General features: G+C 42.5%; 1 protein-coding gene across 4 annotated transcripts; it reads left to right on the top strand.

The window, feature by feature from the left end:
- The first annotated feature begins 393 nt into the window (after window positions 1-393).
- grhl3 (grainyhead-like transcription factor 3) lies at window positions 394-17,178 on the top strand. 4 transcript variants are annotated; one of them, XM_064954193.1, is made up of 15 exons: window positions 394-811; window positions 4,156-4,267; window positions 4,369-4,433; window positions 5,267-5,543; window positions 5,744-5,829; window positions 6,067-6,217; window positions 6,877-6,988; window positions 7,291-7,385; window positions 9,367-9,525; window positions 9,696-9,777; window positions 10,307-10,437; window positions 11,544-11,670; window positions 11,867-11,952; window positions 12,090-12,154; window positions 13,486-15,782. In XM_064954193.1, exons 1-15 carry the CDS (start codon window positions 795-797, stop codon window positions 13,661-13,663), a joined length of 1,743 nt encoding a protein of 580 aa, XP_064810265.1. In that variant the 5' UTR covers window positions 394-794; the 3' UTR covers window positions 13,664-15,782. The 4 variants fall into 4 exon arrangements, with proteins under 4 accessions (XP_064810265.1, XP_064810264.1, XP_064810268.1 ...); XM_064954192.1 differs by having other exon boundaries at window positions 396-811; window positions 5,741-5,829; XM_064954196.1 differs by lacking the exon at window positions 13,486-15,782 and adding an exon at window positions 15,790-17,178 and having other exon boundaries at window positions 401-811.
- Window positions 17,179-17,988: the final 810 nt, after the last annotated feature.

Genomic DNA, 17,988 nt, shown 5'->3' with positions numbered 1-17,988 from the left:
TTCAAACCAGAAAAAATCCTAACCTAATTCTAAAAAATGTAAATCAGCAAATGTTTTTTTGTAAACTATTGCAGAAATTTACTAAGCACATGAAAAGGAGTTTCTTTATTGGGAACATATTCTAATGTTTATCATGTGCCTCTTGTGGATAATTCAATATGCAATGTAACACATCCTTACAAATCCTACCCAAATATAAAGTATTGAACCACTACTCCCAACTACTCCCATCAAATAGTTTTGCCAATGATAATTACAAACACAAGGGCACCAAAACCACCAGTTGAAATTTCACAACATCGTAGACTCAGAGAGAGAAAGTAATGATACTGAATTAACGTTACCATTTTAAAGCCTAGTTCCTGCAAAAACTCTTTGGTTTATCACTCTAAATAAGAAGCATTTCACACCTTGGAGAAGCCAATCTCACTATTTTCTTTAAATCTCAATGAGATGCGTGAAATGCTGCCCAGCATTGTCCTGCTAAGTACCCACCACCCACACCTGGTTTCTCACCAGCACTGAAACAGTTAACCCATCTACACCTGTCCTATCAGGCACCTGTCTCCAGAGCCCTCGGCCAATCAGGAGTGAGTGAGGAAAGCTACCTGTCGGCATGAAATAAATGTTGGGAGCCAATGTGGACAGGAATCAAACAAGCTCACTCAGCGGGACAAGTCTGCTTCTCTCTGCTAAGACTGACTGACAGCCTTTCACAAGAACACACAAACACATACACACTAGAGGAGACTTTACCTAAAGAAGCCTGAGATCTACTGTCTTGGAAAGGAGTCATGACCAAAGAGATTGAGTAAGTTGACCATTTTTTCTGTGACATGCTATGTTTCATGGGGTTGGAGTTGGTGTTTCATGCTAGAATGTGTTATTTAAGGGAAATGTGTATGGACTTGGAATAATTCATTTTATTTAAACGCTTTTAACAAAACCCAAAGTCACTTTATATACAACAGAAAATCAGCAGGATAAAACTAGTTAAAATCACACATTAAAATAAGTAAGTATATAAAAGAACACTAAACATGATGACAGACTAACCAGCGAGAACACTAAACAGGATGACAGACTAAACATGGAGAACACTAAACAGGATGACAGACTAAACATGGAGAACACTAAACAGGATGACAGACTAAACATGGAGAACACTAAACAGGATGACAGACTAAACATGGAGAACACTAAACAGGATGACAGACTAACCAGGGAGAACACTAAACAGGATGACAGACTAAACATGGAGAACACTAAACAGGATGACAGACTAAACATGGAGAACACGAAACATGATGACATACTAACCAGGGAGAACACTAAACAGGATGACAGACTAAACATGGAGAACACTAAACAGGATGACAGACTAAACATGGAGAACACTAAACAGGATGACAGACTAAACATGGAGAACACTAAACAGGATGACAGACTAAACATGGAGAACACTAAACAGGATGACAGACTAACCAGGGAGAACACTAAACAGGATGACAGACTAAACATGGAGAACACTAAACAGGATGACAGACTAACCAGGGAGAACACGAAACATGATGACAGACTAAACATGGAGAACACTAAACAGGATGACAGACTAACCAGGGAGAACACTAAACAGGATGACAGACTAACCATGGAGAACACGAAACATGATGACATACTAACCAGGGAGAACACTAAACAGGATGACAGACTAACCAGGGAGAACACTAAACAGGATGACAGACTAACCAGGGAGAACACTAAACAGGATGACAGACTAACCAGGGAGAACACTAAACAGGATGACAGACTAACCAGGGAGAACACTAAACATGGTGACAGACTAACCAGGGAGAACACTAAACATGGTGACAGACTAACCAGGGAGAACACTAAACAGGATGACAGACTAACCAGGGAGAACACTAAACAGGATGACAGACTAACCAGGGAGAACACTAAACATAATGACAGACTAACCAGGGAGAACTCTAAACAGGATGACAGACTAACCAGGGAGAACACTAAACATGAGGACAGACTAACCAGGGAGAACACTAAACATGAGGACAGACTAACCAGGGAGAACACTAAACATGAGGACAGACTAACCAGGGAGAACACGAAACATGAGGACAGACTAACCAGGGAGAACACTAAACATGAGGACAGACTAACCAGGGAGAACACTAAACATGAGGACAGACGAACCAGGGAGAACACTAAACATGAGGACAGACGAACCAGGGAGAACACTAAACATGAGGACAGACTAACCAGGGAGAACACGAAACATGATGACAGAAAGTGAACTAGATAGAGGATGTGTGAAGAGCTGTGTCTTTTAGTGTGGACTTGAATGTATGTATGGATTGCGAGGTTCTGACATGGAGACGGAGGGACTTCCAGAGTTGCACTGCTACTCTGGCCCCAATCTGACTTGTGTCTTGTGGTTTAACTTCCAAGGTGAAATGCAACCAGTCATATAGTCAAGTGTATTGGTTGGTTAGAATGACAGATGTAAGGCCTTTGGCTGAAACTGCTGTTGATTCTGCAACATTCTCCCCTCCTCTTGTAATTTTCATCTGAACTTTTCTGCCGAGGGCCAGAATAGAAAATTATGCAAGCGTTGACTTGTTCATTCATCTTCTGTTGTACAGTAGTTTGAGCCACTTAGACTTCCAGAGAGAGGGTGAGAAATCAGGCACTCGGGGCCCCCCTTCTCTTTTTCTCTTTACATTGTGTAATGAGACCCCCATGTGAAAGGTGTGTTTTTAGAAAAGTGTGTGTCAGGTTTCTCCATTTTATATTTGACATTCTCTCTCTCTCCCCGCTATTTTGTAAATTTAAGCCGGCTCATGATTTAAACTGGCCTGTCATAAGCCGTGTTGACACTAACCCAGGGGGTACAACACACAATGGGGGAGAGAGAAACGGGTATCCCCCGAATGTGTTAGAGGGGCTGATTAATGACAATGTGTAATGAGTTGAATTACATAACAGTGTAGTAGTGAAACTCTAGACCGGGATTCTCTTTTGTAACATCTGTATTGAGCATTATTTAGGGAAAGGAGAGTAGCTAATGAGATATTGTGGTGTTATAGTGTACTGAGGTGAGTGAGCGTACAGGGAGAGACAGGTGTATCTTAGAACAGTGGTGGGTAGAAGTTTTGAGGTGAAGCATTTTAGTAAACAGTTGTATGGAATTATAGAAGACGTATAGGTGACCACACAGTCTTATTTGATGCTAATATACCTTATTGTGACAGTCATTAAGAGTTTGGGTTGGAATCGTAACAGCTTAGGTATTGTTCTTGCCATTCTCCCTCTCTCCTAATCAAACATAGTCGGCTGTCAATGTCTGGAGTCTTCCTCTGTTGTTGGCACATGATGTGGTAGCCCATAGGTAAATCTGCACTGTTTGCATGCTGGCCATTTCAGGGCAACTTACAGGAGAATGCTTATCCCATTCCCAGTAGCCAGGAAATTCCCAAAACAAATCCTGCTTTTCTCTCTGTTTATCCTGGTCTGAGGAGTAACTCATCCTTCCCCCAAATCCCTTGTTTTCTTTCTGGCCTTTTGGCAATATTGAAACCCAGGGACTCCCAGGTGAGCATTCTGGTCCTGAAATGTTTACTTTAGAAATCGTTATATGTTCCTACGAAGGGAAAGGCTCAAATCAAATAAGTTGTTTCTTTCTTTCCTAAAAAAAAAAACACCATACAGTTCTGAGGTAAATTGATCATTTTGAGGTCATACAAGGCATGTTTGTGTCCATGAGCTCTTGGCCCCTGGCATGTTGAACTTCTCTGACACTTGCAGCCAAATATGGTTAAGATCTGTGGTTTTGCAATCGAAACCCTCCAGAGGAAGGTATGTGCAGTGCTTAAGGTTGTTATTAGCATGCAGATGATCACACCATAAAGCCCTTGCCTTTCTAATACACCGGTAAAGAGGCACTTCTATAGACAAAACATGCTCATTGTTGCCTTTCTAATATATTATTGTATTATTTAAAAAAAGAAGATGAATTTAATGACCTAATCCTTCACTGTAATGCCACATTCTGAATGGGAAGCCTACCATTTTGACCTGTAATAAAACTATAATGTAAGTTTATTCATGTGATGTTTTTCCTGGCCCTGTTTGCTGCAGGACTCTGGGATTGGTCCTTCAGAACGAGAGCTTCAACTACCAGCGCTACAATAACTACAGCATGGACTCCTGGGCCTACACAGACAGCCTACTCGCATACGACCAGTGCAAGGTAACTGTGTGTCTGTGTGTTATACCACCTGTTCAACTTTGAGTCCTGTGTATAGATATTGTGCTGTATCAGTACTCATGGTTGTTGTTTTACTTTCACAGACACCCAAAGAGCAGAAGATGGTTGCATGCAGCCGAGGCAGTAGCATGTACAAGCCATCAGAGAGGTAAGATTGACTTCTGAGCAATTATTGACACTACCAAGAGTATGGACTTGATTGAGAGAGCCACCTGTCAATCTAGGGAGAGAGGCACTAAAGGGGGGTGCTTATGGCACAGATAAGGGGGTAAGGGATTTTAAGTGGTTGCCGGGTGGTATTAGGAGTTCCCATGTCATGAAGTCAAGCCCATTGACATGGAGTCAAGCGGTAGAGGCAGGGCAGGGTTTTGGTGAGGTTAGAGTTGGGTGAGCTGGTGGCTAATCCCCATGTCAAACAGAGCCCAAAGGGATTATGGGCCGTGGTACACCTCCTTCTCATCATTCTCCTCCCTCCCCCGAACAACACTCTGACTCACAAAGGAGGAGAAGCAGCCCCAGCTCTGCTGCTCTCTCACCCTCTCTTTTGTCTGGGTTGAAAAATGGCCATCGGTGGATCACGCTGTTGTCCCGTCAAACACACCCGTCAGTCCCACAGAGAAACTTATAGAAAGAGAGAAAACATTCCAGGATTAGGCCGTAAACAGTTCCTGCCCAGCTCTGTTTAGTTCACTTTCAGTAGCATTGTGTGCTTAGTGGACTCTGAGAACTAAACTGGCTTTATTCATGTTTTATTGACTTTGACGCCTATTTTTACAGTCTGTAATTGTGTGCATGTGTGCTGCTGTATCTGCTACTGTATAAAAGAGCTGGAGTTTATTTGAAGGAAGGAAGTACCTTTGACAATCAGTGTTTCGCGCGAGAGTAGTATTTGTCAAACAACCCCATTGATTTCATTGAGTGTCAATCGAAGGGGTGGCGAATTGGGTTGGTCCTGTATCTAAACTCCTCCCCCCAATCCAGGACTATGATTGGCTCCTCCCCCGAGCTGATCTCCCTGGAGACGCCAGCAAACATTATGAAGCTGCTGTCCGAGAACATTTCATCCAACCATCCCCAGGAGGCGCTGGAGCTGAACAGCAAGCTGTCACCCCTCTGTCCCCCCTCTGTCCCCCAAAACCCTCTCCCTCTCACTCCCAGTGCCGACACCTACCACAAGCAGGTCATCAACAACATCTTCGACTCCTTGCTCTCCCAGAAGTGGCCCACAGAGACAGCCTTCCCTGAGGCCACCACCGAGGTAAGCTTACAGCACCAAGAAGAGTAGCCATCTTGTTTTTTGTCTAAATCACAACTGGTGTTGTCCTTTGTACATTTTCATCTCTGGCAATGTCTCATCTTCCCCTTCACTTCTAGTTACCCTCCCTCCATCTCTCTCTTTCTTTTTGTCCTTTTCATATTCACTCTTCTCACATTTTGTCTTGTGTCGCCCTGAAGCAGACTCTACCCTACAGCAATCCCTTTGCCGAGCAGCACAGCCCAGTTTACTCTGACACTTACAGCAAATCCCCTCCAGAGAGATACAGGTAGCTATTTGCCCCCCGAGAATCAGATCAAATTATGACACCTGTGTGATGACTTCAGTCATCACGTCAGCTTGAACACTGAACTATTGTACGCCCAGTATCGCTAATACTTATTAGGCTAAAGATAATGAATATAATTGAGCTCTGTGTAAATTATAAAGCAATGGGGGGTAAAATTCCAATAGCAACGCATAATGCTGTGCACTAACATTCTTCTCTGTTCTTTTCTGTCTCCAGGAACAATTTCCAGTTCATTCTGGGAGCCCCTCAAGCCATCCAGCACAAGTCGTCTGAGCTGCCCATGGTTTACCTCAACAAGGGCCAGTTCTACCCCATCTCCCTTCAGGGGGTGGACAGCTCAGCCAGTCTGATCCCCAACAAAGTCAAGGTGAGTCGAGCTTTGATGACATCACCCAGGAACATTTCCTCTATCCATAGGATGTTCTGTCTGACACAACCCCAGTGAAAGTATGTTCCTTAGGAATCTCCCGAGAAAAAAATATATATATATCCCGGTTCAACATTGTTGACTGTCTGAACCAAGTCGTGGTGAATTGGGGTGGGAAACCTTTTTCTCTCTTTCTGTGATGAGTGATTTCGGGTTTGGAGTTCCGCCAGGCACAGTACTCGGGCCATTGCATATTTCGTCTGGCGGGGCCAAACCCAATGCATGTCAGCCAGTTAGTCAGGCCCTGAGTTCTTTGTGACTAAGTCAGAAGGAGAACAGGGGGAGAGGTGTGGTGCCAACGGCATGGGTGACAACCCTCTCTTTTGTCAAGTAAAAAGAGAGCACACACAAGCCCTGCTAATAGTTGGTGACAATACCAGGAGAGAATTGAGGATTTAGAATTATGATAACAGGGCCTGATGTCTGAATAAAACGTGCCCAGTTGTGCCTTTCTCAAAGTCGACGACGCACCAACAAAGACGTATAACCTACACAAAATGTACCTTGTCTGATCGCTCTCTCTCTCTCTCTCTCGCTCTCTCTCTTTCCCTATTTTCTCTTCTTTCTCTCTCTCTTTGTTTGTGGCTCTCTTTCTCCAGACGGTGGTCATGGCGGTGTTTGAGAACGACAAGAGCGCAGAGATTCAGCTGAGGTGCTGGAATCATTGGCACGCACGGCAGCCGACCGTTAAGCAGAGAGTCATTGACATCGGTATGGCACCGCAACTTTGACCGTCTACACACAAACACATGTATAGTATAGAAACAGACAGTTACAAGGCTTTCCCCGTTGTCTTCTCTGAAGAATGTCATGGATAAATGCCATTGGTCAACATCTACAACAACAAATGCCACTGACTGGAAGAATTTTTTTTATCAGTTTTTGTTGTTTTTGCTTTTTGTAAGGTTGTATCTATTCTGAGCAGATAACCACTTCAATGAAAGACAATAACAATTCCAATGGCTCCAGAAATTTCTCTGAACTAAATCAATATCTTTCTATTTATCTACTAGCTGACTACAAAGAGGTATTCAGTGGCATCAGCCACGTGGAAGAGGTGGCCTTCAACGCTTTGTCCTTCATCTGGAACCCCAATGAGGAAGCTAAGGTAAAAGCAGCGAGGAAACTGGAGCAACAGTGGAAAACACGCACACTGGCACTCACACAGATGATGTCGTAATGCTTGGCGCACCCCTATTATGTACCCAGCCATGCTACCCATTGAGCTGAAATGGGGCGATGAAGGAGCACTGAGGGTTGGGAGGGGAGGAATCCCTGGCATGCGGCTGCCCCGGTGCAAGGGAAGAGCGTCACGTCGAGAGCGCTTACTGCAATCTGCTCACTGCCCCCCAGGGCATAAGGGTGGGGCAATAAAACTCACTGCAGGTGAGGGAGAGAGAATGAGAAGGGAAAGGACGGGTTGGAAGGAATGAGAGAGAAAAACTCCTTTTAATAAACACGGAAGGCACTTGTTGTCACAACCATCCCTTTCCACTCCTGGCCCCTCACAATAGTATGTTCAAATCAATGCCTCTCATATCCTAAAACCTTACCAAGACCCAACCAGTGTGCAAACATTCTAGACTTTTCTGCTATACTGTACCTCTGTACATTTGTCCACATTGGAGGGGGTTTTACAATCCAAAAAGGTGTCATTACACCATGTGTCCATAGACTTCTAGTGTTTGTTTTGTAAAACAAAAAAGCGAATTGTGTCAATGCCACCAACGTACCTTATAGGAAACATCGCTGCACTCTATACTCCTCTGTAAACTGGTTATCTTTGGGGTGGCAGTGTAGCCTAGTGGTTAGAGCATTGGACTAGTAACCGAAAGGTTGCAAGTTCAAATCCCTGAGCTGACAAGGTACAAAATCTGTCGTTCTGCCCCTGAACAGACAGTTAACCCACTGTTCCTAGGCCGTCATTGAAAATAAGAATTTGTTCTTAACTGACTTGCCTAGTAAAATAAAGGTGTAAAAAAAAAAAAAAATCTCTGTATACCCGTCACAAGGCCCACTGGTTGATGCTTATTTACATTTTAGGCCTCACTCCCCCCTATCTGAGATATCTACTGCAGCCCTCATCCTCCACATACAACACCCGTTCTGCCAGTCACATTCTGTTAAAGGTCCACAAAGCACACACATCCCTGGGTCGCTCCTTCGCTGCAGCTAGCGACTGGAATGAGCTGCAACAAACACTCAAACTGGACAGTTTTATCTTAATCTCTTCATTCAAAGACTCAATCATGGACACTCTTACTGACAGTTGTGGCTGCTTTGTGTGACATATTGCTGTCTCTAACTTCTTGCCCTTTGTGCTGTTGTTTGTGCCCAATAATCTTTGTACCATGTTTTGTGCTGCTACCATGTTGTGTTGCTACCATGTTGTTGTTATGTTGTGTTGCTACCATGCTGTGTTGTCATGTGTCGCTGCCTTGCTATGTTGTTGTCTCTTGTCGTGATGTGTGTTTTGTCCTATATTTTATTTATTTTATTTTTAATCCCAGCCCCCGTCTCCGCAGATGGCTTTTTGCCTTTTGGTAGGCCGTCACTGTAAATAAGAATTTGTTCTTAACTGACTTGCTTAGTTAAATGAAGGTTAAATTTAAAAAAAATGTTTTAATGATTTTTAAGGTTCCAATTGCTGTGCAAGGACCTTTAACCTTTTACTGCAGTGGGCTAAATCAGGGTCACACAGAGTGTTTCTTGGTAGTCTTAAACAAATCTACATTGAAACAAAATATACACCTCTCACACATGGTTATGGGCCTACAAAAAAAGAAGACAACTGTACCATGTCAGACATAGAGTAGAAATGTATTCAATGTTGAGTTTGCATCCCAATATTACACTTTACATACATCAGAGAAGACTGAAATATAGCAAAACCGTTTGACATCGATACACCGTATTTTCTGCGGCTTTTAAAAAATAATGTTCATTCATTATGAATAACATTTCACCCATGAGGCCACTAGGTCATTTGACGACAGAAAAGTGCTACAGGGCAGCAAAACTGTTCTCGAAAGTTCCAATTCAGCTGTTGTCTGATATCCTGTTTAACCCTCTTCTTCTCTCTCCTCCAGGTATACATTGGCATTAACTCTCTGAGCACCGACTTCTCCTCTCAGAAGGGAGTGAAGGGGCTTCCTCTCAACCTCCAGATCGACACATATGACTTCAGCAGCGGCACCAACCACCTAATCCACAGAGCAGCCTGCCAGGTCAAAATCTTCTGCGATAAGGTCAGTGAAGATCTCGATCCACTGTGCTACTAGCTATGCTCATCCATGACATAAAAATATTTGTTGTTGTTTGTTTTTAAAGAAATGCACCTGTTGTACGGCTGACTCATTTGTTAAATGAAGAGTAAAAGTGTCAGAGTGGAGCTTTGACCATCTGTCTTTTTCCTCAGGGTGCAGAGAGGAAGATGAGGGATGAAGAGAGGAAAAGGAGCAAGAGGAGGGTCAAGACAGTCATTGACTCAAGCAACAACAGTAAGTCTAGCTCAGGCTCTTATTACTAATATCATGACAGCCTACTACATCCACCAACAAAATAATCCATCGATACATCATGTTGTGTGTCAAAACACGCAAATAAGGAATTTAATTACAGTTTGAGTATCTTTCATCAGTTTGTTTTTATCGTGAAGCTTGGCCTTCCCAAGTCCAATTCAACTCCATTGCGTGATTGAAAATGTACTCTGACTAGATCAGCAGTGGAGCAAGACACCAACCCAAGCAAGAAATACATCCTGTATTTTAAGTCTGTGATTGTAATTTAACACCTCATGGGTTTCTAACAAAATGTAGAATTTGGGGATTTAGCCCCATTTGTATGAATAGCATCCGACTATTTCTTAAAGAGAATAACTAGTGGTGCATTACAATGTCATAGAGCCAGTTTCCGACACTTAGGTAAACCTTACTCATAGACTAAAGAGCACCGGGTAAACCAGTCCTTTATACCTTAGGCCAGTCTGTAACGGCAATTCTAAACCAGTGTTCTCCTCTCCCTCCTCAGCCAACAAGTCAGTAGTGTCCAGCTCAATGGGAAGTGGCAGCACCTTCTTCAAGACCCTGGAGGACCACGTCACCAACCCTGTCCTCTTCATCCCAGAGATGCACCTCTCCAACATGCAGCGCTGCGGCCTGGTAGGTCCCCCCCCATCCCTTATTCACTTCCCCTTTATTTTCCTCTCTCTCTCTCTCTCTCTCTCTCTCTTTTTTTTTCTGGGATTGAGGGATCTTGGAGTTCACCACCACAAGAGTGAGTTGAGTCATGTTCCCTGCTATCCCTGGACTGTAGCTCCAGGCTGACGGCGCGCAGGGGGGGGAGGGATAGTGTGGGAAAAGTGGGTTGGGATGGGAGAGTGAGGAGAGACAGACGCCGAGATCAGACGATCTAGTTGGTGGGTCGTTCAGTTTCCTCGACTCAACTCGACTCAAGTGTGACTGACACACGGATTAACCTGCGGGGGCTTAGACAAAGACACACACACACACACCTGGCACACACACACACACACACACACACACACACACAAGTCCCCCTTTTCAGTGTTGTTGACACAAGTCAGTGAAGGTGGTAAGGGCTGCAGTCCTGACAGGCCTTTAGTTCCCACAGTCTGGGCTTTAGAGAGTGGGGAAGGAGAGTGTGTATGTGCTCAGTATGTCTAGTAAGGTCTGCATGCCAGCCCCTTTCCAGCCCTTTCCAGTATTGTTTCCCTAGTGTTAATGAACACACACTTATTAGACAGTACATAGATTATATACATCTTCACAGCTTTAAGGGAGGAAAGCAAGGTAGAGATGTGACCTAATTCAGGCTAAAGGTGAAGGGGGTACCTTGCATTTTGGGGGGGAGGGGGTTCAAGACTTCAGTATCGTAAATCATTCCATCGCTCAAAGAAAATGTCTTCGATAACTTTCTTAGAAAAGGTCAGCTTCTTTAGAGGGGAGCGACATCAACATGACTCGTAAAAGAGTCTGGAAATGTTCTGTTCTATAATATACACTGTGACTCGCTGACCGGTTGTGAGACAAACATCTCTGATAGTCAGACAAACGTCTTGTCTGGAACCTTTTATCTGTCTGCATCTGCGTCACAATTCATGTGCGTATCGACAGATTCGTGATAATAACATTCATACTCGTGACTGTTACAACCATGCAATGACTGGGGATGGGAAATGAAGCAATAATATTCTATGGAGGAGTTGTACCTAATCGTTTTACATGTCTCCTATTTCTCCATGTAGGCACCCCCCACAACACTGGAGGAGGTTGAAAAGAGCTCACTGAAGAGACTTTACCCTAATCGACTGGAACAAAGCAATGGTAGCCCACCACCAAGCAAGCAGGCCAGATGCGAGGAGCAGCAGCGAGGTAAAGAAGAATTTCTGAATTGAAAATAATGTACTTCCTGTATTGAAATGGAATTGGCTCAAACCCAAACCTGTTGTACAGACAATACATATAGTACGAAGCAAAGAATAAGTGGTCAATATGCAAAGCAAAAGCCCTGCTGTAGTCCTTGTCTGGCACACACAACCTGAAGTATTCTGTTACCTTGTTTTTGCAGTGCTCCTGTACGTGAGAACCGAGTCAGAGGAAGTGTTCGATGCTCTCATGCTCAGCAGCCCAACCCTGAAAGGCCTAAGACAAGCGGTAGGTAGTACACTCATAAGACTTGTTCCTTCCTTACCCAACCTTGTTGTCATCCTCCAAGCATCTCATCCAGCAAACAGGAGAAGATACCGTGGGAGTTGACCGTGCCACTCATCTTTCGTTTGTTCCTTTCTCAGATTTCTGAAAAGTACGCCATGCAACAGGACACCATTGGGAACATCTACAAGAAATGCAAAAGAGGGTAAGTTACTTTTTAAACCAAGGCCCTGCATTGATCTGTGTTTTTTTTTTTTTGGGGGGGGGGGGTTACATCAGGAGGAATAAGTGTTAGCATTAGCTATGCTACATAATTACCAATAGTATTAGCATATAACATTAGCAAGATACAGTAAGTTGAAGGGAAATTGTTCGGATTTGATTAAAGGAAAACTCCACCCAAAAAGAATTAGTCTATTGTTCCAAAAAGTTTTACTTGTCAGCACTCATGTTTTCAAGATGCACTATACATACAAAAGTATGTGGACACCCTACAAATTAGTGGATTTGGCTTCTTCAGCCACACCTGTTGCTGACAGGTGTATAAAATCGAGCACACAGCCATACAATCTCCATAGACAAATATTGGCAGTAAAATGGCCTTACTGAAGAGCTCAGTGACTTTCAATGTGGCACCGTCATAGGATGCCACATTTCCAACAAGTCAGTTAATCAAATTTCTGCCCTGCTAGAGCTTCCTCGGTCAACTGTAAGTGCTGTTATTGGGAAGTGGAAACGTCTAAGAGCAACAACGTTTCAGCCGCGAATTGGTAGGCCGCACAAGCTCACAGTACGGGACTGCCAAGTGCTGAAGCGCGTAAAAATCGCCTGACCTCGGTTGCAACACCTCAGTACCGAAAGAAAAATATATATACTTTCAGAATACGATACTTGTTTTACATTAATAATTACAAATATTTCACATTTATGTATAGAATTCAAAGGATAAATTAATTTGCTGGATGGAAAGGGGTTTGTTCTGATATTGCAGGTACCTTCATCAGGCCTTTGGTGGGGTTTGTGTGTGTGTGTGTGTGTGTGTGTGTGTGTGTGTGTGTGTATCTCTAACTGTGTGTATGTGTCTATCTATCGGAGGCCATTCCAACTGCCTCTGGAAGCGACATCAGCACAAGAACTGTTCTTCGGGTGCTTCATGAAATGGGTTTCCATAGCCGAGCAGCCTAAGATCACCATGTGTAATGCCACGCGTCGGCTTGAGTGGTGTAAAGCTTGCGACCATTAGACTCTGGAGCAGTGGAAACGCGTTCTCTGGAGGGATAAATCACGCTTCACCGTCTGGCAGTCTGATGGACGAATCTGGGTTTGGCGGATGCCAGGAGAACGCTACCTGCCCGACTGCATAGTGCCAACTGTAAAGTTTGGTGGAGGAGGAATAATCGACTGGGGCTGTTTTTCATTGTTTGGGCTTAGTTCCAGTGAAAGGAAATCTTAATGCTACAGCATACAATGACATTCTAGATGATTTTGTGCTTTCAACTTTGGCAACAGTTTGAGGAAATCGCTTTCCTGTTTCAGCATGACAATGACCCCGTGCAAAGTGAGATCCATAGACAAATGGTTTGTCGAGACTGGTGTGGAAGATCTTGACTGGCCTGCACAGAACCCTGACCTCAACCCCATCGAACACCTTTGGGATGAATTGGAACACCGACTCCGAGCCAGACCTAATAGCCCAACATCCCGACCTTACTGATGCTCTTGTGGTTGAATGGAAGCAAGTCCACGCAGCAATGTTCCAACATCTAGTGGACAGCCTTCCCAGAAGAATGGAGGCTGTTATGGCAGCAAAGGGGACCAACTCCATATTAATGCCTATAATTTAGAAATGAGATGTTCGACGAGCAAACTTTTGGTCATGCAGTATATAACTTTCAACATACTGAAATCATCCCTGTATAATGCTGCAAAATGCATCATACGGGATGATTTCTGTATTTTGAAAGTTACATATCTTGGTAGGTTGAATCTAAGTTGAATCTTGCTCGAATTTTGGTCTTTCCTCAGTAAAGAAGGCAACTAAAGTTGACAGACCGGCTAGGTGAGCTAGCTAGCTCTGTCTCCTGGAATGTGATAATTGCAGCTCTTCCAAAAAACACAGGATGGAAAGATTTTAAAACTAGGCTGGATGAGTCACCCTATTCTTTTACTTTACAGTATTTATGTTCCTCTAATCTGATCTAACCATCCCATAGCTACACCAAGAAGTGTTCTGGTCTATTTACTTCAGAGAGTGAAAAGAGGGTGGCACCTTATTGAGCAACAATGTGGAGGCCAGGTGGTTGACATTAAATAGGACTAGCCTTTGAAAAAGAGCTGGTCTCCCTATTGGAAGCATGTCAACCATGAAATTAAATAATGGTGGCCATTTTGTTTTCAATGCTTGCGCCAAAGGCTGTGTCCGAAATCGGTCTTGCCAAATACTTACTAAAATGTCCTACTATGTACTAATTCTACTACATACTATTTAGAACGTACTATTTAGTAAAAACGAATGCAGTTATCAACAAATATCAATATACTAGGCTCACCCAACTGAGAACCTGTCATCTAGTGTGCAATTGTGTTGATTCCCGCCATTCGTTCATTTGGTCACAGCGCGTCTGCTTATTTCATTATTGAAGGTCTTTATCAAACACATGCAAGTCTGGAAAGACAATTATCTTCCTTAATAGTGTGCAGCAAGTTCTACTAGATGAAAAGCAGTAATGAGTATACCATACTGGCATTTAAATCTGCAATATGTAACTTTTTGGGCAACCTGATCAAATTCACATATATATGTGAGGTATATTGGTATATTGATCTGTCATTCTCATTGAAAGCAAGTCTAAGAAGTGGTAGATATGTTCTATGTGCACTATTTCTATGGTTCCCGTTCTTAAGTTTAGTTTTTGCATCTTTTTATAATTGGTTTTGTACACCAGCTTCAAAAAGCTGAAAATAATACAATATTTTTGGTTGTTGAAAAATATATTTCACAGCACTTTAGATGGTACAATGATTCTCTACACTTGCTTGTTTTGTCACATTAACTATTTGCATTTTAGCAACCAGAAAATGGCAGAACTGTTTGTGCATATTGCACCTTTAAACCATACTCGATTTTAGACATTTCACATACTATAAAACGTACTCTTTTCACATAACTAAAATGCCTTCTATTTAGAATGCAAGTATATGTATTTGGACGTCACCATAGTCTTTGGGGAACAATTCTGTACTATTCTAATTTTATAGTGTACATCGAAGGTCTTTATGTTTACTGAATAGGTGACATTTCCCTAAGCTTCAGACCTACCACTAGTAGTAAAGTTGGCCTGTTGTAGGTGTCTTCACACAAGCATTCATACCAATGAAGATGTGTAACTAACATGTTCCGAGGCAGTAATCTGTTGAAGCTGACTTGATGGAGTAGATCACTGTCACCTAGAATGTTGTGTGGTTATTCTGTCACACTGCCTGAAAGGCTTTAATAACTTTGACTGAAGTTGAATTTGCCCTGGAGTTTGAATGGAGAACGCAACAGGTTATGTCTCATTCCGCTTATAGTGTTCTATCAGTCCATTCCCTCCGGGTAGCGTGAGCAGGCAGTTCGCTTGATTATCAACAGAGCTTTACTTACCGTAAAGACGGGTTGCCCTATGGGAAAAGGAGTCTGGCCTGATAAATTGTCTGCAGTGTTGAGGGAATTGTAGGCTTCTCACTCTTTTGTTTCGTGACTACAAAATGTATCAGCCAGACAGCAGAAAACTGGTAATTTACATAGCATGTTCCCCCCTACAAAGACATTAATCTGTTATTTGTCTGTTTATTTTTCAGGATTTTCGTCAACATGGATGACAACATCATTGAACACTACAGCAACCACTCAGCATTTCTCATAGAGATCTCTGAAATCATGTGCGGTCAGTTCCAGGTCACTCTCATGGAGTTATGAAGAGAGGGGGCGGACATTTTTGATGTTCGGCCCACCCCATTGCAAAGTGTGGCCAATCAAACTGCCTGCCGATTTCAACTTTTTAAGCACTACTCTGTGAGAGACTCTATTGGCTAGCCCAAGATGGCAAAGACCAATGAGGCCATAGAAGACAAGCTACACCCACCATTAGTTCAACCATCGAACCGACTTCAGACCAAGAGCTTTATATCAATACCAGTCACTGCCTTTGTAAATACAATTTAACCCCCTTATGACTTTTTACTGTGGTATATATTTTATAACAGAGCGATTCTGATGAATTATGCTGTAAATATTTTATGTAAATAGAAATTAATATGACATATGAGTGATAAAAAAAGATAGTATAACCCATTTTCCGCAAACATCCAAAGCTATGTATTTCTATTTCAGGAGACATACCGTTCATGTATGTTGTCAACTTTTCCAAAAGACTGCCATTCTTGCTGCTTTTCATGTACTTATAATTTCTTCCAAGGGATCTCAAGTAATGGGAATGATGCCATTGTGTTGGATTATATATGTTTTTCACTATATTACAGATGTGGGATCTTAATTTGTGCCAGTTTGCAACAGAAGGAAAATAATCCTGCAGCAATAGGGAATGTGAAGTATTATGTGGATTATAATAAATTTACATTTTTGTAGGGGTTGATACATTTTGCATAAGGGAAAATCAGGTGACATTTCTAAGTGGAAGCAAACTTTAAAAACCCTTTTTAAACCTCAAATACACTACGAGTTTAAAATGTTCTGCATTGCAGGAAAGTTGTCCTGCAATAGGGTGATCAATTAAGATCTTACATCTGTGTACTTCTCTGACCATAATGTTTGCTATAATAGTGCTACCGATGCTGTAGCCTGTTAGTATCACACCCCAGAATTCTCCATCCAGGGACTTTGTTTAGAACCAAAGTCACACATTTCCCACTTCGGCGAGTATTGCCTTCACAAAAACCTCAGTGGCCTTCTTTCATAGAGGACTGTACACATTTCTCGGTTGTATTGTAACCATCACATTTTTCCCCTAAAGACCTGTGCCTGAACCACTTGATACCTGATCAACCCCTGTCAAAATCTTTCAGTTGAGTTTACTTGTATGTTTTTGCAACATTTCAATTCTCTATCTATATCCCTGTAATGTATATTATGATTTTAGCATGGCGATCCTTTTGTATTGATACTCTTCTTAGTTTTTTTGTTTTTGAAAGAATATAAAAAATATACGAAATAAAAGATGGTTTTAGTATGCTAAAGTTTGAAGATGACTTAAAATGAATTCACTTCAACTCAAATCTTACTGAATGATGACATGATAAGAATACCCTAGACCAGTGCAGGCCTATAGCCTATAGCACAGGCCCTTTCCAGCTAGCACGTAACATTCTGAGAACTATATGTTTCTTCCAGGTTGGTGAGAGCGTGGTTGTCCTATGTTTATTTTGAATACAACCTTCCCACAACATTCTGGGAACCATATGTGCCTTCGGTGGAAATTTCAGTTAGCAGTGTTAAGTCTTATTGAAACATGTTCTCAGAACGTTATTTAATTACCTTCAAATAACCAATCATTTCTGTTCTCAGAACCTCCCTGCAACCAAAAAATGAACGTTCCCAGAACAGGCAGAATTTTCACTTATGGTCTCAGAAAATGTATCACTTAGTTCCCAGAACCAATGGGAAACCAAAAACATACGTCCCCACAACTTCCAAGGAACCAAATGTGCTAGCTGGGTTAATACCAGACAGATTGCTCAAAAGTGACTTCAAAATTGGATGTCTATCCATGTCCTCAGGACGTTGGGAATGCCTGTAAAACTGGCTACTAGGGGCAACAGTGAGCTCTATTGCCATCAAGTAGGCTTGGGTTTTGCCAATAATCCCATGACTCTCGATCAGAAGGTTAAGTGTTCACTCCATGTTTTTTTGTTTTAGACCTATCCCAAACGTTAACCCTTAACCTTACAAATTTGACATTTGGAGCAACTTCAAAATTTGATGTTTTGAGAAACGGAATGATACTGAGCAGGAGGACTCTGAAGGAGTCAACCCAGAGTCTC

This window comes from Oncorhynchus masou, chromosome 32 (genome assembly GCF_036934945.1).
Source record: "Oncorhynchus masou masou isolate Uvic2021 chromosome 32, UVic_Omas_1.1, whole genome shotgun sequence".
Taxonomy (NCBI): domain Eukaryota; kingdom Metazoa; phylum Chordata; class Actinopteri; order Salmoniformes; family Salmonidae; genus Oncorhynchus; species Oncorhynchus masou.
This window is presented reverse-complemented; position numbering and strand designations above follow the sequence as displayed.